Source organism: Panulirus ornatus, chromosome 20 (assembly GCF_036320965.1).
Source record: "Panulirus ornatus isolate Po-2019 chromosome 20, ASM3632096v1, whole genome shotgun sequence".
NCBI classification, from domain to species: domain Eukaryota; kingdom Metazoa; phylum Arthropoda; class Malacostraca; order Decapoda; family Palinuridae; genus Panulirus; species Panulirus ornatus.
Window position 1 is genome coordinate 4404777 of NC_092243.1, and position 23340 is coordinate 4428116.

The window sequence follows — 23340 nt, forward strand, 5'->3', positions numbered from 1 at the left end:
CTTGGGCTGTGTGTGTGTGTGTTGTGTGTGTGTGTGTGTGTGTGTGTGTGTGTGTGTGTGTGTGTGTGTGTGTGTGTGTGTGTGTTTGTGTGTGTGTAGGGAAACGGAAGGGTCGACAGAGAGAGCCGATTGAATGATATATTTTTCATGGTGAGTGGGATGGGCAGACGGAACAGGATGGGAAGTGGGAGTGGGAAGGGAAGGCATGAGCAAGATGGGAAAGGGGGAAGCGAAATGGGAAGAAGTATGGGGCTGGATGGAAAAGAGGAGTGTGTGGGTGGGATGGGAGGGCGGCAAGATAGGAAGTGGGAGTGGGATGGGAAGGAGTAAAAGGGGTGGGAAGGGAAGAGACGGGATGGAAAAGCTTAGATTATGAAGACCGTTTTCCCATACCAATCTCCAGTTCTGGTCACCCATTCCATAGATGAGACCCTGGGGTTGTGTACATATATACATACCTAACCTCAGGTTAGTGGCACGCACAGCGCTACTGCTTGGGTTTCAGTTGAGGTGGAGAGTGTGTGAGCCAGGTGTTTGCTCGTAAGAATGTGTGTGTCAGATGTAGTGTACTTGTGTAGCATTAATAACTCAGGAGAAAGTATATATATAATACAGGGATACCAGAGATACCTTGTATTAGATGTATGTACCGAGCCTTGCTCGTCTACTTCCCCCCGTGCTGATAACCTGGACCTTTCCTACCCTTCCTGGAAGCATGACCTGGTCAAGCTTATCTTGAAGAAAGGGGATCTTTCTAACCCATCTAAGTATCACCACATTCTCTCTCTCTCTCTCTCTCTCTCCCTCCTCTGCTCTCTCTGTCTTCAGTCTTTCGAAACTTTCCTAAACTCTCGTCTTCTTACGCACTCAGAACCTCAATCTCTTGAGGTCAAACTGGTGATTTTTCTTCGTCCTTCATGAGGCATTTTGGTAAATCTTCTCTCGTGGTCACAGACATCACTGAAGCAACTGACTTGGTCTTGCACAGGTCTCTGTCTACGTGACTCGTTGTCTGTGGCTTTTCTGCTTCTCTCTGTACTCTCGTTTCCTCTCGTTGCATCGAGGTAGTCGTCGGCGGATTTATGTGTCGGATTTTGCGGGTCGGGATAGAGGCAAGTGTCGAGGAGACTATGAATGAATGGAGTTAAGGAACCTTAGGGGTATCGGGTCCTTAACATTCTGGAGAACGAGAGGCAATGCATTAGATAGAAATAATCCTAGCGGTGTGGTATATGGGGGTTGGGAGATGACGTGATGTTGATGGACGTTAACCAGGGCGTGCGTACGAAGCTTTCAGAGTAAGCCTTGGGGTTGTTTGTGGCTTGGCAAAGGAAGGTAAACGTTGATGTCTGCACATTATGTATGATAGCCAGAGAGATCTGATGTGTGCAAATTGGTCCACTTTTCGTCCGTTCCCAACGCTACCTCGCGAAGGTCGAAAAGTCAGATAAATACAAAAAGTAAAGAGGAAATATAAATATATATATACATATATATATATATATATATATATATATATATATATATATATATATATATATATATATATATATATATATATAGAGAGAGAGAGAGAGAGAGAGAGAGAGAGAGAGAGAGATAGATAGATAGATAGCTTGATAGATATATGAAGGTTATTATGAGGTATGATGTCACACGCACGTCGTTAAAACCAATGCGCTTTGAGCCCCTCACTCACCCATGTTTACTTGGAACACACGTGTGGGCCAGGTGTTTCAGGCTCGATTCTGTTTAGGCTTTTCATGACTTCCCTGATCACAGGTGTGGTTGGTGTGTGGCTGATCTCCAGACAGTGTTCGATGCGTATGTTTGTGTGGTGTTGAGGGGACTTTCTTGCTCACGAAACATCTGCAGGCCTTGAGAGCTTTGCGTTACTCGTCTGGAGACATGCGTAGAACCCAAGATATGCGTGTGTTACGCCTCAGACCATGCGTGGGGGACCCTGAGGGCGTATGTGTATGTGTGTGTGTGTGTGTGTGTTTGTGGGGCGCGCCTCAAGACCTTGCGTGGGAGCCGGAGGGCGTGTGACGGCGCGCCGAGGGACAGAATCGACGACACATCAGGCGACGCTGTGACCTGCCCGACGGAGACAACGCCCCATCGCCGACCTGCCGCTTAGACTGAGTGGCGTGTCGTGCCCACGTCGCCTCCCTCCCGCCCTCCATACACACACACACACACACACACACACACACACACACACACACACACACACACACACACACCTTAGACCCTCGTCGTTCACTGACTTCTTTAGAGATTCTATTTGTCTCGTGTGGATCATTTAAGCTCCTTGGGAATTACTATTATCTTATAAACTCCGATGATCTGCAGTGAAAAAAGTAAAGGGCACACTTAATCACCACTTCCTCCTTAATGAGAAAATTTGCCTCACCGCCACCACGCAATTACTCGATCGGTCCTCATCATACGATCACCTCATCACCGCAGAATTGCACCTCACTATCACTCCATCATCTTCCGCCGGCCGAGGTAAGCATCACCATGCCATTCACCATCCCGTGTCACCATCACACATGATCACAATCAGGCAAGCACTGAGTGCTTCCCGGCATCACAGTACACCTCAAGCCTACTACATTCACTATCATCACAATTGCTATCGCTGTGTCCTCCTCACTCATTCTGCCCACCGCACCCACGACTCGCTTATCACTCCCACCACACCCTCACGAGACTGCTGCTCTCCCTAGCTCCTTCATGTCGGCAATAGGAAACCTTTTCTTTCCCCACGTCCCAGAATGACTCCCTCGCCGAAGTACAACTGGATTCGCTGGAAAATCTCTTTACCCCGCAAGTCCCGTCGACAAACATGATCAATATATATATATATATATATATATATATATATATATATATATATATATATATATATATATATATATATATATATATATATATATATGCTCTCACCATTCACTGGAATAAACGTAAGTAACCTGAAGGTCTCGATAAGTTATATAACAAATAGATGGAAGAGGAAGAATATAAGATAGTGGAACCCTTGACTGCTCCTGTCAATAAGTCACTCCCAAAGGGAAAGTTCCTCTGTAGTGATGGTCTGCAGACGTAACAGCGATATTCGTAAAGATGATAATACGTCCCCCTGTCCGGAGATTATCGGCCAGACGTTTGTAGTTAACAAAAACATATGAACACTATCATTCGGGGTAAGACAGTGACCCATATAGAGGATCGCCATGTAATTTAGCGATTCGTGGATGATTTTGCAACATAGTCGTTCGTATAAATATATATATATATATATATATATATATATATATATATATATATATATATATATATATATATATATATATATATATATATATATATATAGTTACCTATTGTAAGCCATATTGTATCATTAACATCATCCAGTGGACCTTTTGTGAAACTTATTCCTATGATGCCGCTGCTGTCTCTATACTTTCCCCATGTGAGTTGAAAGATATATTTTCTTTCCGATACGTTTTCGGTTGTATATACCTCTCTTCCTTCTGCTTCCTCTCTCTCTCTCTCTCTCTCTCTCTCTCTCTCTCTCTCTCTCTCTCTCTCTCTCTCTCTCTCTCTCTCTCTCTCTCTCTCTCTCTCTCCCCCATCTTGATCTCACTCCCCCTCCTTATTATAAATCTTGTCCAGTCTTTTCCCCTAAGGTTTATACCTCATAAGTTCTCCTCCTCCTCCCCACTCCTCGGACACACGCAGTATATACCCAGACAGTAAACTTACCATCTTTACACCCGTGTGTGTGTGTGTGTGTGTGTGTGTGTGTTTCGCTCGGACGTTTGCTTCCCCTCCGTCTTCCCATTGACCTCCACCACCTCAGTGCGACCCCTTACCTTCTCTTCCCCCTTGCAGTGTCCTCTCCCTCAGTCAAACCCCCAAGCATCCACCCCTCAATTAACCCCCAAGCATCCACCCCTCAGTCAAACCCCCAAGCATCCACCCCTCAGTCAAACCCCAAGCATCCACCCCTCAGTCAACCCCCCAAGCATCCACCCCTCAGTCAAACCCCAAGCATCCACCCCTCAGTCAAACCCCCAAGCATCCACCCCTCAGTCAAACCCCCAAGCATCCACCCCTCAGTCAACCCCCAAGCATCCACCCCTCAGTCAAACCCCCAAGCATCCACCCCTCAGTCAAACCTCCAAGCATCCACCCCTCAGTCAAACCCCCAAATATCCACCCCTCAGTCAAACCCCCAAGCATCCACCCCTCAGTCAAACCCCCAAGCATCCACCCCTCAATTAACCCCCAAGCATCCACCCCTCATTCAAACCCCCAAGCATCCACCCCTCAGTCAAACCCCAAGCATCCACCCCTCAGTCAACCCCCCAAGCATCCACCCCTCAGTCAAACCCCAAGCATCCACCCCTCAGTCAAACCCCCAAGCATCCACCCCTCAGTCAAACCCCCAAGCATCCACCCCTCAGTCAACCCCCAAGCATCCACCCCTCAGTCAAACCCCCAAGCATCCACCCCTCAGTCAAACCTCCAAGCATCCACCCCTCAGTCAAACCCCCAAATATCCACCCCTCAGTCAAACCCCCAAGCATCCACCCCTCAGACCATCATTGCCATTTCTCTCCCTATGTGTTACTCTCACTTCAGTACTTTCTTCATCTTGCTTACCCACTCGACCCTTTCACTACTATGAGTAAATTCCAACCATACAGTCGCACGTTCCTCCCTTGTTTACGCCTGCCTTCCTTCCCTCTGTGATACATGCCCTTCTCCCGCCAGCCCACCTCCAATGGCTTCCATCGCATCCCCATCGTTAGATTCCCAACCACCACCATCTCCGCCGACTCCAAGTACTTCCTCCCTCCTCCTCCTCCTCTTCCTCCAAACCGTCTGAAGCCTCAAGAGGAACAACCAGAGGGTCTTTTAGCTGTTCGTGGTGCGTGCCTGGCGAGGGGGTCAGCTAGTAACATGGTTTAAACTGAGAGACCGGGAAGCATTTGTGGCTCTCGCATTCACATGCATGATGTTGATTTGCAGGAGAGAGAGAGAGAGAGAGAGAGAGAGAGAGAGAGAGAGGAGCGACACCAGACCGATGTCCCGTTTTAGCCTCAACCAAAGACTACCTTTTTTTCCCCTGATCGTCCGTGTATATAGCAAGCTAGAGTAAACCCTGAGGCGTATTTATACCCTTTATCTCTCTTCTTTTCCGAGTAGTTTTCCGTAATTATACGCACGATTAAGGGCCCGAGGCAGTATTTTCCAGGCGTCTTAACACAAAGGTTACGAGTCCGGGGCGACCACAGCTATGCGGTAACCGTGGAGACAAGGTCTGGGTAATACTTGGTATTATATATTTACCGAAGCCCAAACTACTGGTAGACTTTGCCTTCCGCTCATGATAGGTAAAAACCGGCACGAAATTTTCTGTTTTTTTCTTTAAAGTGTCGGACGACAGCTGCTGTGATATACGATCTTGGCCCAGGTTTATATATGTTTTGAGAACACTTCTCCAGTCTTATTTATGTCATTAAATTATATTTATATGTTTAGAGAGCGACTGGTCTCTCGACCTCACTCTAACATAATGGATAAGTTTCGAGACAATGTCGAGTATAGTGTTTGAGTTTTTGTTTTTTAACCAAGCGACCACACACCAAAGTGTCTTTGTGGTTTATATATATATATATATATATATATATATATATATATATATATATATATATATATATATATATATATATATATATATATATATTAGGGAAGAACAACCACTTAACCTCACTTGATAAAAAGGGGGTCAGTTGAGCAGATATTCCTATTGCAAGTCTGATATTCGTGGTGTGGAGTACCTCTGGCCTGTTCTATTAACTAGAATGGATTTTGTAGCGAGAGCAAGATGTCTGATGCTTTGCAAAGCCATGCCCTCAAGCAGCGTGTTCCCTGGTGGGTAATAGGACGGAGAGTGTTATGAAACTATTATTGAACAACAGTCTCTAATCTTGTATCTGTCTGTAAAACATTGTTTGGACAGAATGTTTTGCACATGACCTGACGTTCGATCTTAACGTGTGGCATTTCGTGATGTGTTCGAAATTCATGGGAGCTTTCATATGGCTTTTTATACATTAGTTATGAGTTATTTAGTTATGAGTGATACGGGATAGAATTATCGTAAATAGAAGGCTATATGTCATAAAAACAAGTGACTGGAAGATTGATGAAGTACGTTCATAACCTCTCTCGTCCGTTCTGCATCTGTGGCTACGCTTGCCAGAGGACGCACGTACCTTGAGCGGGGGTAGTCAGGTCGTCCTTGATCACCTGAGGTTCCAAGGTGCTGTGCCTCAGTCGTCCAGATGGTCAGCTGCAGGCGCTCTGGAAGGACGGTGTGACCCGATAACTACATCCTGCCGTGGATATGGGGTAACAGCATATTCCATTAGTGCTCTCTGACCCCTTAAGCCCACGCTCATCCAGGTAGACTGGTTTTATCGTAATCAAACTACTCGTTCCTGATCACCTGTGCCTTCTGTAACCGCAGCGTCTCAGAAGTGAACAGTGATATTGTTTCAGAAAGGGTCACAGATGGTGGTGGGTAATGAGCCCAACGCTTGGATGACACACACACACACACACACACACACACACACACACACATGTTAGGTGTTACCGGACTCCGTCTGCGTGTGGTTGCACCACAGGTGATAAATCGCCTTCAGGAGGCTCTGTCATCGTCTGCTGACGAAGGGAAGCAAGCAGGTTTCGTCGAGGACCTTCTCATCTCAAAAGCGTCTTTCATAACCCTTCAGGGGAAGGGGTACTGGGGCAATACGGTGATGAGACATCCCTGGGGATGGGAGAGGAAGGGTGGTACTCACGTAACTTTAGTGTGTCGCAAATGGCGACTAAACGGGACGGAAGCGGGGGCTGGGAAATGGTCCGCCCTCCTTTATTACTACTTTCAGAAAGCAGGAATATGAGGAGGAGCAAATTGAGGATCTCTTTTTTTCGCGAGGGTTCCTTCATCTATTTATTCCCGTAAGATAAAGATCTCAATAACTAATGAAAAAAAATTGTGCACGACCCTGAACCCATCTTGTTTGGTCTTGATCAGCAGTGATGCCAGGAGACCTGGTCTGTCCGTTCATCAATTAAAAAAGTGCTTCGATAACTCGGTTCATTCAGACGGGCGATAAGACCATATGCATCTTATTTCACTATGCTTATAAACAGGAGAATTATCGATTATCTGATAAATGGTAGCTCAGTCTGAGGACTTGAATAAGAAGTTCGAAGTTCACGAGAGGTCTCCAGCGTCATGGCCATCGCTGTGGGTTAAGACGGCACGGTAGAAGACCGCGCCTCCTCCCCCAAACGCTTGGATTGCTATCTGTCTCACCGTTGAAGTTACCCAGGCGCCGTGAAGTGTTGAATTTAATATCTAACGATTATTGTTGATCATGTTGTATTGATCTTTTGCTGATGTGAATAACTGTTTGTAGAGTATTATTTCTTTACGTTTCTTTGCAGATTTTATCTTTTTTCCTGTGAGGGTCAGAGCAGAGAGGGAGAGGGAGGGAGGAGTTGTGGTCTCTGTGTGAGGGAGGTGGTAGCTTGTCCCCAGTTGCTTCGCTCATCTTGCCTTCGACTGCTGCAGCTGCGTCCTACCCTTGAATATTCATATTCCTCCTCCTCCTCCTCCTCCTCTCCTTCCTTCTCCTTCTTGCTTCTCCTCCTCCTCCTCCTCCTCTCCTCAACCCCACTCCTCTTCTGCTTCTCCTTATTCTTCTTCCTCCTCCTCCTCCTCCTCTTCTCAACCCCACTCCTCTTCCTCTTCCTCTTCTCCTTATTCTTCTTCCTCCTCCTCCTCCTCCTCTTCTCAACCCCACTCCTCTTCCTCTTCTCCTTATTCTTCCTCCTCCTCCTCCTCTTCTCAACCCCACTCCTCTTCCTCTTCTCCTTATTCCTCCTCCTCCTCCTCCTCCATTAACAAATACGAACCCGGGGGGAAAAATTATGGATTTATGCGACTATTGTTGTACGTTGCCCGAGTGACGTTGGTGCACACCCCTTCCCCTCCTCCTCCTCCTCCCCCTCACCTCCTCCTCCTCGCCCTGATATCTTTTTTACTCTTCTAATTCGTAATGAAACGTAAATATAAACATCCGTATTGGGTTGTGTCCTGTTATACCCGGCACTACCGGTTTTACAGATGTCCGTATATTTATTGATCAACCCGGCCCGATACAGGAGCTATGCGTCTTGCATGAGCACAATGCTCGATGTGGGGCGAAGTCTCCTTGGTATTCTGATGGAGGGGAAGATTCCTCTTATACCGTCAGATCCGGATATCCACTCAGAAGTTGTGTGTGTGGCAGTCATGTAATGTGGTCCGGTTGTCATGCACAGCTCGCAGCAATCTATGCTTGTTATCTGCGGCTATCACGCGGAGGCATCGCGCGTCCTTGTTCGCTGAGGCTGGAGGTCTGTCTGTTTATAGTCACGCAGGAGGAGAGAGAGATGAGGAGGAGGAGGAGGAGGAGGAGGAGCAGCAGCAGCAGATGGAAGACTTCCATCCTGACATGGTCCCCCTCCCGTCCGTTTGACCAACGATGGGGGAAGTCAGGTAAGAAGTGGCTACATGTGTGTAACCAGCATCAAAATGAGGATATCATAGAAGGCCGATCTTTCTCTATAATTCACCTCTATCTCATTTATTTATTTATTTATTTATTTTCCATTGCATCCGTGCACCGTTCACGGGCACCGATATCTACGCCAGGGCCATATACCTTTATCTTTATCTTCGTACCCCAGTATCTCCTTCTCTGGGGCTCCCGCAGCGCTCTGGTGGTCGAATCAAGTCCACCGGGCGAGTCCACAGGTTAAAAAGTATAGGTGATATTTTGTGTGTATTCTAGTGGGGTGAGCACATGGCAAATAAGGAATATAAGTATTCAATTGTTTCAATATGCGAGATGTGTCTTGGGTATCAGGGTCTCGTGATGTGTTCAGTTGGTGTTTGTAGTGCTGGAGAGATGTGTGTGTGTGTGTGGTGTCCAGAACACATACGAAAAAAGAGTAACACGTAAATGCCTGGGGAGTGGTGTTTCAGACTGGGTTGATAGGATGATCATTTAGGGTTCATTGGTCCTGTCAGTAAGCATACGTTTATTGTAGCACTGCCGTTTTTGTAAGGGGAGGGGGAAACCGTTGAGTATGCGTGGTTGGAGTGCGAAGCAGGAGTAATTCTTCCTTATCTCTTCTCATAAGAAGCTGGTTTTGTTATCGAGTGGTCTGGACAGGAAGGGTCATGGGGCTGTCACAAGGATCAGATATTCCGTTGGAAGTGTTTACGTTTCATTCTGCAGGTGTTGGAGGTTTGTCGTTGCAAGGCAGCCAGCGATTATTGTGAGTGCTCTGTTTTGCGTGGGGCAGTTAGCAGGCAGCTCGAGGCTGGACCATTGTGATATCTCTCTCTCTCCATTATATCACTAAACTTTGGAGTTCTTTAACACTTTGCTTAGGTGTTTCTTAAGTTAAATATGATTTGTCTCAGTTTGAAAAAAGGAAGTTTTTTCTTTCTCGTAAACTATCAAAGTCTTTTTTTATGCAATTTCTTTATCTTTTTGCCCTTTTTTCATGTTTCATCTAAAAGTGTGATTTACGCTTCCGGAGTGAACGAAAATGATGGCAAAATCTTGAAATACAGTGATTCATAAGATACTCCGAGTAGGTCGTTTGCCCCGTCGCCTCCTTCGACCTGACGTAAACCTTTGTGTATTAAGGTAACGAACGAATTATGGAGAGGTGCGCTCTGCGGCTTGCGTGCCTGGCCAGTCGCTGGCACACGGACCGAGCCAAAGTGGCCCAGCATTGTGGTGAGTTGTCTGCAGGAGTTCCCGTGGCAATGGACCAAGAGGACTCAGTCAGCATTTAGAGAGCGAGCAAGTGGCAATACTGCCTGCACAGCAGCATGAGCATAAAACTGCAGCGTGGGATTAAAAAGCAGCAGCTTCATCAACACAGAAGATCAGCAACAGCGTGACGGAAGCAGAAACACCAGCTGCAGCATGAAAGAAGCAACAGCAGCATGATTGAAGCACCAACTGCAGCATAACAGGGGCATTATCATCATCATCATCATCATGAGCACGACAAGGACAGCATTATCGTGAGCATGACAAGCAGTATCAACAGTATGCCAGGAGCAGCAACATAGCCAGCATTACAGTAGCAGCAGCAGCAGCAGCAGCAGCAGCATGACAGCAAGAGGAGCAGCCAGCATCAGTGAGACACACAAGTGGCAATGCGACGACTGCCATGTAACAGCACTACCTCACGGAGCGTATTTCAAGGCGTCGCTCCTCACCATTAACAGTCAGCGCCCACAAACTATCGACCCAGTGTTTTGATGACAGAATCTACACAGACCATTAGCTGCAGGTACCATTAAACTCAATACCTACTCATTTCAGATACCAGTAGCCTTGGGTACCAACAGTCTCAGGTACTACTAGGTTTAGGTACCAGTAGACACTGATACCGTTAACTTCACGTATCTGTAGACGCAGGTACCAGGAGCCCTAGGCACTAGTAGACACAGGTACCACTAGATAGCCTTACCTACCAGAGGTCTCGTCGGTCTCAGGTATACCAGTAACCAAGCGTGTTTGCCCACCATACTGGCGGGACATACCTGGACATTATATCGCGACCTTCAGACGCACCAAACACGGCTAAATATGTTGAGTAGTGAGCAACATGCCTCTTGTAACATGCTGTGATGGTATCGCCTCTCCTGCTTACCCTTGGCCTCGCAGAGCCAGCTCGGGGCACTCGATTCATATATACATCAAGGTTGATGTGTATGATATATATATATATATATATATATATATATATATATATATATATATATATATATATATATATATATATATAGATAGATAGATAGATAGATAACATTGTTTACAAAGTTAGCCTTAGGCTCGCCTTATACCACAAGTCAGCCATAACCTTGTTAGTAATGGGCCGAGTCTCTCGCTGGGCCTGACCCAAGGGGTGAGGCTATGGGCTCCCTGCGGGTGTCCAAGCGTCCACGTTGGATGCTCCCTCGGCCACTCATTCAACCGTAATAGAGTTCCTCACGCACCAGGTGCCAGGCTCTTCACTGAATCGCATCGCTAAGGCCTTTTGGGTCTTATTGGTCGTGACCCCAATTGGTCCCGGGTCGTTCGAGAGTGATTGATATACCCAGACTACCTCAAGTTTCAGTCGACAAATGGATTTTAACTTGACTCGCAGTTTTGTTTAATTGTTTTTGTTTGTTGTTGTTGTTAGTCCACAGGAGATGACTTATTTCTCATCGATTGAAACTGGAAATTTGTTTTGACGTTTTCCGTGAGTTTTTCCCGTCGAGCAAATCTCACCTTACAGCTTGGCGTAGTACAGTAGGCGCTGCCTGCTTTGCATCTCTTCCCCCCCCCCCCCCCCCCACCCCACCCCCAACCCCACCCCCAACCCCACACCCCAACCCCACACCACCTCTGTGGTCTGTGGGCTTCTTCGGATCCTGGCGAGCGACCAGTCCTGAGTCCTTCGTTAATATTCTGTATCCCTGGACCCGATAATGGCATGTGCTACGGTTATCGGGGCTGGTTGATTGTTGTGTTTTATATATATATATATATATATATATATATATATATATATATATATATATATATATATATATATATATACATATACATATATATATATATATATATATATATATATATATATATATATATATATATATATATATAGACAAAAGCTCACCTGTTTCTTGGTGGTTAGAGTGCGTGGATCGGGATAGGCTAAGGTGCGTTGATGCTTCTTGCGTCTTGCAGACGTCCCTTCACTTGCTTGGGGAAGCAGGTGTTATTGTGGAAAATTCCATCATAGATTACGCTTTCGTGTTTTTCATTCACAAGTGAGAGAGGTGGTGTCAGGGACAGATGAATGAGCCTTGGAGGTAAAACCACTTCGTTTGGATACTTCCTGTGTTCCCTCTTTTGGAAAAAAGGAGAGGAGATGATTTCCGACAACCTCCCTCACTGCTTCCGTCTCTCTGTTGGTCGCCTTGTGCTACTCGCATGAGATGACCTTGGACAATACTTTTTCTCTCCTGCCCCCATGGATATATATATATATATATATATATATATATATATATATATATATATATATATATATATATATATATATATATAATCTTTTTTTTTACCACACCCAATTGCCTCTTCCGCCTCAGCGAGGTAGTGCCAAAAAATACGAACAATAGTCTCACTTCCACGTATCCACTCTCAAGCTGTCATGTATAATGCAAGGATACCACCAGAGCCCACCCTGTCCTCATCCACGCCTGCCACACCACCACATCCATGGTGTAGCTTCACCTCTTCAACTGCATCTTAATGCATCTCATTGACAGGTAGTTAGTCCCCCATATACCACATTGATCCAGTTCATTCTATCCATCACACTTTCCTTGCCCTCAAAAATATCTTCAAGGCCCCGGTACCCCAAAGCTTCCTTCCCTGTATCTTTCCACCTCCTACATCTTCCCTGCTCCGTTGCTCCTCTCATTTCTGGCATATCGTATCCGCTTCGTCTTTCCTCACTCACCCCTTCTATATACCCAGACTTTATCAGCACAGTTTGCTCAGCCCTCTCAAACAGGACTGCACGCTGACTGGTACCACACCTGACGCTTCTGTGGGAAAAAGGAATTTCCTGTATTGTTTACCCTCCGGTTCATGCATGGCTGATTAGATTACCTCAAAATGTAATATTTCAATATCATTTTGATGTTCCTCTGAAAAGTCTGATTTTGTAGTTTAGGTTGTGAATGAAAAGTGTTCAAGATGCAACATTGGCCATCAAGTTATAGATTGTTAGTTGTTAACTTCCCCTCTCAGCAACTAGTTGTAGGTTCCCTCTGTACATGTCTCCTCATCATGGTTGTATTTTACTCTGATCAACAATATTTGATGACAGGTAATCAGTTAAAGGGATTGATCACGTGGATTGTATCATCGACGTTCGTGTTATATTTGTGTCGGGTGTTCTCTTAAGGGGTTAATGGTAAGCTCGTCCTTTAAGGGGTTAATGGTAAGCTCGTCCTTGACCCTCCGAGCTTGTTGGTACGAGCGATTTATCACGACGGTATGCGACCCTTGGTTGTGAGGTTGTGATAGCCCTGGCACCTTCGACCTCACCCTGAACGGTAGGGTGAAAAGGTAGGTCGTCATACCTAGATGACGTAAAAGGTCGTGCTCAAGTGTCATTCCGTCGTGCTCAAGAGTCATACCGTTGTGCTCAAGGGGTCGCACCGTCGTGCTCAAGAGTCACATCGTTAGGCTCAAGGGTCGTACGTTACTTTGAAGAGGTGGTTAAGATGAGTGAAAGAGAGAGTGTGTGTGTGTGTGTGTGTGTGTGTGTGTGTGTGTGTGTGTGTGTGTGTGTGTGTGTGTGTGTGTGTGTGTTTAAACACACTCTCTCATACTAGTCCGTAATGATGGGTCTCTCGCTCTTGTTGGGCTATCATACTGGAGAAGATCATAACCCGTAATTAAGGCAAAGGTGAGTTATATGTTCCCCTGATCGGTCGGCTGGGTTTCGTCCGAGGGCCTGCAGGACGCGGCGCTGACTTTTCCTCATGTGGCTTAATCGCTTGAAGGAAAGTATTCGGCCGGATTAATTTCCGGCGTTGAAGTTAATTGGCCATTACGCGCCAGACAACGTATTGTGGCTGGCATAATCGGGCTTAACAAAGGCTCGTGAGCATCCGCGAGGACTTGGTTAAGTAGGTGTGGAGGCCTAGAGGAAGGATGAAGGCTTATAAATGACGGAAAACAGTCTTACATAACGTGAGAATTATATCTTGGGAGGTTGGTGTACTATGTGAGTTCACAGGGCGTGTAATTTAGGTTTACATAGTGCATTGCAAGGTGGTCCTTTAAGGCGTGTGTGTGGAATTTGGACAACTGGATTCCATTTCTATACCTACGGATAGGCTTCACTAGTCTTTGAATCGGTTCCAGGACTATTATTGAAACCTATTCGAAGGAACAGAAATGGAATTCATTTGTCCAGATACGTGTTCAAGGACCCGGTAATGCACCATGTAAACCAATTACTCGTACTGTGATATTATACATTACGAGTAAACTAACAAGGTATACACATACTCGTCATCCACCAATATTTGCTGTTGTCTTTTTCGGTCGGTAAACTTTGAATCAGTCAGTTCTGTAGATGATACTTTATCTCTTGTTCTTCATAAACTTTGGTCGAAGCCATTTGGCCAGACGTTGCGAAACGAGCACGACGGTGCGACCCTTGAGCACGACGATACGACCCTTGAGCACGACGGTACGACCCTTGAGCACGACGGTACGACCATTGAGCACGACGGTACGACCCTTGAGCACGACGATACGACCCTTGAGCACGACGTTGCGACCCTTGGGCACGACGGTACGACCCTTGAACACGACGATACGACCCTTGAGCACGACGGTACGACCCTTGAGCACGACGGTACTACCCTTGAGCACGACGGTACTACCCTTGAGCACGACGTTGCGACCCTTGAGCACGACGGTACTACCCTTGAGCACGACGGCACGACCCTTGAGCACGGAGGTACAATCCTTGAGCACGAAGGTACGACCCATGGCCTTAACGACCCGACTCTTGAATGTCATGAACTCTGACCAGACCCTTCGGGGTCAGGTCGAAGGCCAGTCCATCCTGACCATAAGAGTCACACCATCTACAGATTAACAATAAACAAATAATGATAATGATAATGACAATAAAGAGAATACTGCTTTATTGCCATTCATATTGTTATCAGAAGCATTTCATCACATACCTAAACGCACGGGAAGATCACGAATGCAAAGGAGATTGGCTATGTAAGTCTTCATGCCGTGTTGAGGAGCCGGAGTTCATGGGATGAATGGTTCCAGTGGGGGTGTCTGGCCTGTTCCAGAGGCGCGGGGCAGGTCCGGCGGTGACGGCTGCTCCAGGTGTGGTGGTGGTGGTGTGGCCTGACACTTGTGGTGGCTAGGTCTCCATGCACGGGCACCAGCACACACACATGTGTGTATGTGTGTGTGTGTGTACGTGTGTGTGTGTGTGTTCTTGACCCTCATCTCTCTCTCTCTCTCTCTCTCTCTCTCTCTCTCTCTCTCTCTCTCTCTCTCTCTCTCTCTCTCTCTCTCTCTCTCTCTCTCTCTCTCTGTTCCCCCATACGCTGTTGTCCCTCCCTGGTTCGTCTTGCCTTCTTATCTGATCGTCCTCCCCATCATCATCATCCATTACCCCCATTCCCCAACCGTAACCAGCTTTCTCCCTTCTCTCCCATCCCCTTTCCTCTAACACCCATCTCCTCACCCCTCCCCTCCTTCCCTTCCCCCCCCCCAGCCACTAAGCTCCCCATCACTCCCCCCCCCCATCCTCTAGTCATTCAACACCCCACCACTCCCTCCTCCTCCTCCTCCTCCTTCTCCTCTTCTCCCCCCACCCACCCCGCCCCTCCAGCCTCCTCCTCTCCCCTCTCTGATACCAGTGACAGCCAACACCCTTGATGAAGTAGGAAGGTTCGCAGCGAGACTGTTAATCCTTCTTTAATTGGACTTGGATGGACCCGCCGCCGCTGCCTCCACCACCGCCACCACCACCATCTCAACTATATATATATATATATATATATATATATATATATATATATATATATATATATATATATATTTATATATATATATATATATATATATATATATATATATATATATATATATATATATATATATATATATATATATATATATATATATATATACATATGTGAATATATATATATATATATATATATATATATAATCCTCCCCTCTCGTTTTTTTTTTTTTTTCTTTCTTTTTTTTTTTTTTTTTTAATTTTCCAAAAGAAGGAACAGAGAATTGGGCCAGGTGAGGGTATTCCCTCAAAGGCCCAGTCCTCTGTTCTTAATGCTACCTCGCTAACGCGGGAAATGGCGAATAGTTTAAAAGAAAAGATATATATATATATATATATATATATATATATATATATATATATATATATATATATATATATATAGAGAGAGAGAGAGAGAGAGAGAGAGAGAGAGAGAGAGAGAGAGAGAGAGAGATAAGTAGATAGATTGATGGAGAGATAGATATGTACATTATCCATGAGGATAGTGAAGAAATAATACTCCCTACGTATTTCCTGCGTTTCGTAGAAGGTGACTGACCGAGGAAGGGAACAGAGAAATGAATCCTTTACGTTTTTACGTATTGGGTTCAGTCCTCTCTGTTCCTGGTGTCTGCCTCGGAAGGTCGAGGAACGAAGAACAGACATGAAAAATAATAGAATATGTGTACAATTGTATATGTGTGTGTGTGTGTGTGTGTGTGTGTGTGTGTGTGTGTGTGTGTGTGTGTGTGTGTTTATGACGTATAATTATTCACAGCGACTTGGTGAGTCTGGTAACAAGCAGTGGGGATCCTTCGTAGCTCAGCTTATATTTATGAAAGAACCGAGAAGGTCATTAGGTGGCTGAATGATTATTTCTTTTTTCTTTTTTTCCATGAACGTCACTTTAACAAGAAAGAAATGTCCTCCCTCCACCAGTGCTGTCAGAAATGTTCTTCTTCCAGGAGTGTCAGAAATGTCCTAAGAGTGTCAGAAATGTCCTTCCAGGAGTGTCAGAAATGTCCTTCCAGAAGTGTCAGAAATATCCTTCCAGGAGTGTCAGAAATGTCCCTCCAGGAGTGTCAGAAATGTCCTAAGAGTGTCAGAAATGTCCTTCCAGGAGTGTCAGAAATGTCCTTCCAGGTGTATCAGAATTGTCCTTCAGGAAGTGTCAGAAATGTCACTCCAGTAGTGTCAGAAATGTCCTAAGAGTGTCAGAAATGTCAGACTTAAAGAGTTCCAGGAGAAAGTGATTATCGACAGAGATGACATCATATCATCAGCAAAGATAGATTGACATAAATTTCTGTATGTTTGTTTCACCGAGAAAGTTTTTTTCGTGCCAGGAAGCCCACACAGAGGTGGTCTTTGGATTAGTTAAGGGAGGAGAGTCCTGGTGGAGTGGGATGGGGTGACTGTCAGGGGGTAGAGGTCGTGGCACCTTAGGGAGAGTGGGCGGTCGTGGTCTGAGTGGTAGGAGCAGTCGTGGAGGTGGTAGTAGGACAAAGGGGAGGGAGGTAGTGGTGGTAGGTGGATGGGGGGGGGGGGGGCTAAGAAGGGTTGTGTTGGCGGCGGGTCAGGTTTGAAGGGTAGAGGGATAGTTGTAGTGGTGGACGAGGCTAGGAGACAGGGTGGTGGTTGTAGTGGTTGGTTATAGTACAGGTTGTGGGTCAGAATGGGGTATGGTGGTATAGTTGTGGGGGTGAAGGGTTAGAGGGATGGTGGGTCATGATGGTGATGGGTCATGGTGATGGTTGTAGTGGTGGTGGGTCAAGGTGGTGGTAAGTGGTGGGTCAGGAAGATGGTGTCGGTGGGTCAGGATGGTGGCAGGGCAGAGTGAGTACATGAGGAAGACAGACCGTCAGGAGACCTGATGGTCCATGACGAGTTTATCTGATGATGGAAGGCAGTAGTAATGTCCTGAGGTCATAATTTTATTTATGGTGGAGAGTTAATAAAGCAGAACGGCTTCTCTTCAAACCACCACACCCTCCGGCTCAATAACCAGCAGGAAGAAAAGAAAAAAAAAAAAGAGAGAAGGAACATCATGTAGTATGGAGAGGATATACTGTCTTGGACATTTCATAGGAAAGTGTTAACGGAAAAAGGCTCCCTATTCTGACTGCAATAGATCGCTCTGAGCAGGAGTCTCAAAACTGAAACAGTAAAAAATGCTTGAGTTTTAGACCAATAGATTTAGATGTCTGTTTTTCTTCTAAAACCAGGAGTGTTTATTGATGATGAATATAATTTGAGTATCTGTCGTGCCTTGAGTTGAAGATATTGATAGTCCACAAAGTAACGAATTCTAGCGATGATTCATTCCAGTGTTCCATAATTCTACCGCTAAAGAGAAAGTACTTTTTTTTTTTCCCTTCGTTATCATGCTATTACCTCCCTTGGTTGTTCATTATACGATATGAAGGAAATGTTTGTATTGTGTTATGTGGTCGAAAGTGTTGTCTATTTTGAGTATTTCTAGTAAGATTACCTTTGTGAGTCGACGCCTCTTTTTTTTTTCTTTTAAGCAAAGTGGTTTAAAGTGCGTTTCACCTCCTCATTTTCTGTAAATTGGTGCTACTTCAGAGAGCTTCCAGTCAGTTGGCACGTTCCCCCCCATCTTGTAGTGAGTTGTTGAATGTTGTGGTGATAATGAATGCTATTTGTTGGCTTACTTCTGTCAGTGTTACAGGACATGTATCGCCAGGACCAGTTGACGTATCCGGGTGTAATTCTTCCATGCATTCAAGTTCGTCAAAACACTGAGCAGAACGTATGTCTGATGATTTCGTATGTTTTTGTTCGAAGGAACATTATTTTTTCTTTTTCTTCGAGGGGGGCGGGGGGGGCGGGGGGGCTTACCTGAGAGAGAGATTCTCTTTTTTTTTTTTTTCTAAGTAAACTTGGAATTGAAGATGATTGTTCAGCGAGGAAACCACAGCTTGACTCTGCCATTACTTAGAGTGAATGTCTTTTTTTTTTTTTTTTTGGGTGGACGACGGACCCATGGCGTATTTGATTTTGTTCTGTGCTCTTATAAAGTCAAGGAATTCTCTGCGGTTTTCCGTCATTTTGAGAGAAATTTTCTCTCTCGAGATTCCGTTTGTTTATTGACGCTCATTTCTGTTCCCTGTTATCACTTTGTGATTTTCGTATGCATGTCTTTGGTCTGTGGGGTTGTCACTTAAGTTAGAAACCCTGAACGTATTTCTTTTAAGTTTCTTTGTATTACTATTTTCTTCAGTTCTTCACTTTGTCGTATCCTTTCCATCGCTCACGCTCATCTTTCTAGAGATACAGTCCCTGCTCGAGGTGAAGCATTTTTTTGTGTCTAATGTTGTACTCAGTGTATTCACAGCTGTGGCCGCGACAGTGGGCCTAAAACCAGGTCACAGTACCAGTGTCCTTGGCGTATTTCGTCCATGTTTGCATTTGTAAGTTAGGTTAGGTTAGGTTAGGTTAGGTTAGGTTAGGTTAGGTTAGGGTGTTATCTTTGAAGTTAGATACAGAAGTGTGTTGTGAAGCTGATAATGACGTGATCACTGTTATCTTGGTGGTGATGTGGGGAAGGGGTGGTTATGGTGGTGGTGGCGCGGGTGGGTGTGTGCAGGGTGGGGTCAGGATGGTGGTTATGGTGGTGGGGGATAGGGAGAATGGGTGTCAGGATGGTGGTTATGGTGATGGGGGATAGGGAGAATGGGTGTCAGGATTGTGGTGGTGATGGTGGTGATCGGTAAGGGGGGGGGGGGTTGGTAAGGGGTCAAGGTGATGGTAATGGTGGGCTTGAGGGATCAGTTGGTGATGGTGGTGGTGGTGGGTGGGTGGTGGGTGAGGATGGTGGTGGATGTAGGATAGTGGTAGTGGTGGCAGATTAGGTAGTCATTTAACCCCATAAGTCATGTGGCTCGTCATGTCTCGGAATTTCCTTCTTGCAGAGGAGCGGGTGGCGACGGTGGTTGTACGCTGGGGGTGGGGATGGGGGGGAGGGGGTGTTCGTGAAGGGAGGAAGAACCTCAGAATCCCTCGAAGGGAAGGGGGGAGGAGAGAAGTGAGGGGGAGAAGTTCTGGGGGGTCGTAGTGGTTCCTGTGGTAGTGGTGTGGAGGGTTGGCGTTGGGGAGGAGGGAGGGGGAAAGGGGGTTTACGAGAAGTGCCATCTTCGCCATCAGACTCACTTCTGCCCACCGCCTCCGCCTCCGCCGCCGCCGCCGCCGCCGCCGTCCAGTACTAACAGTAGTGTAAATATTCACATCAAGGCCAGGAGGGCCTTAGGACGCGGCGTGACCCCCCCAGATCTCCTATAAATTACGCCTCTATGTTGACGTCACGGGAGGGCTTGAAGCATTCAGCTTCAGGACGGTGGCTTGTGCCCTTTAAGGCCCCCTCCTCAATGGGTTGCTCTTCCTGGGATGGAAGAAGGAAGGATGAGGTAGGGGTATGGGCGCCGTCCCGAAGGCCCTTCATAACCACTGAGTTAAGGACACATTCAGGCCCGCGCCATGACCAGTGGGTTAGGCCCTTTCAGACCAGCGATCCTCGTAACAGGTAGATACCCCCAGGGTTCGTGCATCTCGCGCTACCCACAGGTAAAGAGAGAGAGAGAGAAGAAGAGAGAGAGAGAGAGAGAGAGAGAGAGAGAGAGAGAGAGAGAGAGAGAGAGAGAGAGAGAGATAGAGAGAGAGAGAGAGAGAGAGAGAGAGAGAGAGAGAGAGAGAGAGAGAGAGAGAGAATGCTAGCTAAAGCTCTGCCTCTCGCCTGATCCTCCTCCTCAGGCAGTCCATGGCAGGTGGAGGCCTCCCTCCTGATGCATGTGAAGGTGGGGGCAGGGCAGGACTTCTCGTGTCATGAGTGTGGCTGAATTCGCCGCGGCCGTTCGGGCGTGTGGCGAGGCGGAGGAAAACCGCTGCGAATCGTGGCGAATATTCACCCAGGGCCAATGGTGGCGTAGGAGGGTCGGGCGACCCAATCACGACTGAGGAGCTGGAGTGGGGTATCACCGCCGCCGAGATCCATCGCGCTTGACCCGGGTTGCCACGGCTCACCGGGGCTCGGATATCTCCGTCTCCACACCGCCCCCGCGGTAAGTCGGCAATTGCCGGAGACGACGGGAGCTGGGCACATCACGATTGCACGACCTCACGGCACGGTATCGGGATGCCATCTGGACAGAGGGGGCGGGCGGGGAAATGTGTATCGGTTATTTCCCCAGCCGATAACTACCGCCGCACAGGTGTGAAGCCCAACCTGAGCCAGACGTATGAGCGAGTGTGTAAATTTTATTACGTTTTGAGTGATTGTTGAGTAACAGGACACACCTCAGCGCCTCACTCCCCGTGCCAATACACGGAGAGTAACATCCTCGTGTGAGTGTGCGCTTCAAAGTCACTTTCAGGCGGATGCTATTCGCCGAAATGTGTAAAATATGTCGTTTTTTTCTTGGGGGGTTGGGTGGGGGTATGGGCCTGGGTGAGCGTATGTGACAGTACGATACTCTGGGCTGTGGGGGCATCTCCTGGGCACTGGTTGATGAAGTCTACAATGTTTAGTAACCAGTGGACCAAACTAGCACAACACCTGCGGGACCCGTGTGCTGGGGAGCCCAAGAAGAATACCACACCCAGATTTACCCATGGTAACCCCAGAATATGGGGTCGGGGAACCGGTAGAGGATATATTTTCTACATGTCTGTCAGTGGCGTCCCCAATGATGGTCTTGGCCTTTGGCACTGGTGCGTGCGAGCTGTGATAATCCCCTCCCTAACTCATCGCTCATGTTAACCGAGTGTCATGCATGTCAGCCACCGGTAAGGACCCTTCCCTCTACGACTATGGATCCGGCCAGAGCCGTGGCGACTTGGGGTGTGCTCGTTCGTCCGCAAGTGTTACGAGTCGCCAGCCCATAGTCACCAGCCATGACCGCAACCAGCGTCATCATGGAGCTGTCCAGCCCAGCCAAGCGCAAGTAAGTATTGGATTAAGACGTGTGTGTGTGTGTGTGTGTGTGTGTGTGTGTGTGTGTGTGTGTGTATGTGTGTGTGTGTGTCACTCTGTGTTGGCAGGCAAGGACGTACGGTGGTGCGAGAGGGTGTTGATGTGGTGGTGTGAGTCTGTGGCACCTCTGTTCGTTGGTCCCCTTTGCTGGCACTCTCGTCTGACCCCCTTTGCCACTGCTGATGGTTGGTGTCAGGTCTCTTTTCTCCATCGAGGACGACGTGTCTATTGAGGGCGACGCAGACACGCCCCTTTGATCATCGTAAGCGTCAGAAAGTTCCGTAATTCTCGAAGGCTTCGTCATTGCGTAGTGATGGGGAGTTTACTTAGCGCCGTGTTGTTCCCAGCGACGGAGGTGCAAATGTTCAGGTGTTAGGGCCGGGTCATTAGCGTGTCACGGACGGCTCTGTAACGACACGTAACGACCCCCTCAGAGTTCAACCTCATCACACTCACACACCCTCACACAGGCAGAGTCGTGCCTCGGGGGGTCGTGAGGCTATTTGGCGTGCCTTCGGGATGGTAGAAGCCTCAGGCTAACTAAGGGGCGACTACCACTTTGCTCCACTACTAGACTACCTGTGTTATTCTTTTTTTTTTTTTCCTGTGCGGGTCACATTGGTCTGACGCCCCCGTGAATGTAATCATAGTAATTTCAAATTACACTTCCCCCTGTGGCGTTGTGGCTCGCCAGCGTTCGGGTCCTCCGCCGTGAGCTTACACTGCTTGCCTGTCTAACATCAGCTTTAAAAAACACTTTAATATATGCGACCGAAATCGCCCATCAGACTCCTCCGAAATGTGTATATCCAAGATTCGGTTTTGTGCCGGAACCGAGATGCGTTTCGTCCTGCCAAGATTACATGTGCAGGTATTTGTATTTTAATTTTCTGTTTGTTTCACATATTTCTGTGGGAATATAGAGGAGTCTCTCTCTGTTGCCTTGATGTAATTCAAGTTATCTTCAGAATACAGAACAGTGATGATTTAAACATTAAGAAACTGTATTTTGTTTTTTAAATCGTTCTGTCTTAAAACATGGCAAATTTTACTGTACTGCATTTTTAAGAAGAGAACAAGAACGTGAATCAGAGATACGAAATTCAATGTTAGGATCGTTATATATATATATATATATATATATATATATATATATATATATATATATATATATATATATATATATATATTCTAAGAACGATGATGAAAACCCCAGTGTGTTCATGGATAGTTGGGTTTGTATTTCATGACGACCTCCTCTGTGTATACTGTTTTTCGTCGTATTGTGTGAATAAAGATTCGAATATTTTTGCACTGTATGAATACAGTATACACTGAAGTCTCTTGTTGGCTTAGGGTTGTATGACACCGGTGCATATAGCGTGTGTGTGTGTGTGTGTGTGTGTGTGTGTGTGTGTGTGTGTGTGTGTGTGCGGGAGTTCTAATTGGACGCATCCTGAGTTTTGTGCATGGCGTGTTCGGGTGTGAGTTCGGGCAGGCAGGCACACACACATGTACACACACACCAGTGGGAGTGGACCCGGATGAAGCTAGACAATCAGACACAC

The 23340-nt window shown here is 46.6% G+C and overlaps 1 protein-coding gene across 10 annotated transcripts in view; it reads left to right on the forward strand.

Annotated features, from left to right (window-relative positions):
- The window catches only part of trh (PAS domain-containing protein trachealess), a 1040091-nt gene that overhangs the window by 349003 nt on the left and 667748 nt on the right, over positions 1–23340 (forward strand). For 2 of the 10 annotated variants that reach the window (XM_071674553.1, XM_071674554.1), the window contains exon 1: positions 21318–21743. The exons of the other annotated variants lie outside the window; for them this stretch is intronic. In XM_071674553.1, the coding sequence (XP_071530654.1) occupies positions 21694–21743 (50 nt within the window). In that variant the 5' untranslated portion in view covers positions 21318–21693. Of the gene's footprint in view, positions 1–21317; positions 21744–23340 lie in introns of those variants that run through there. 10 annotated transcript variants of the gene reach the window in all.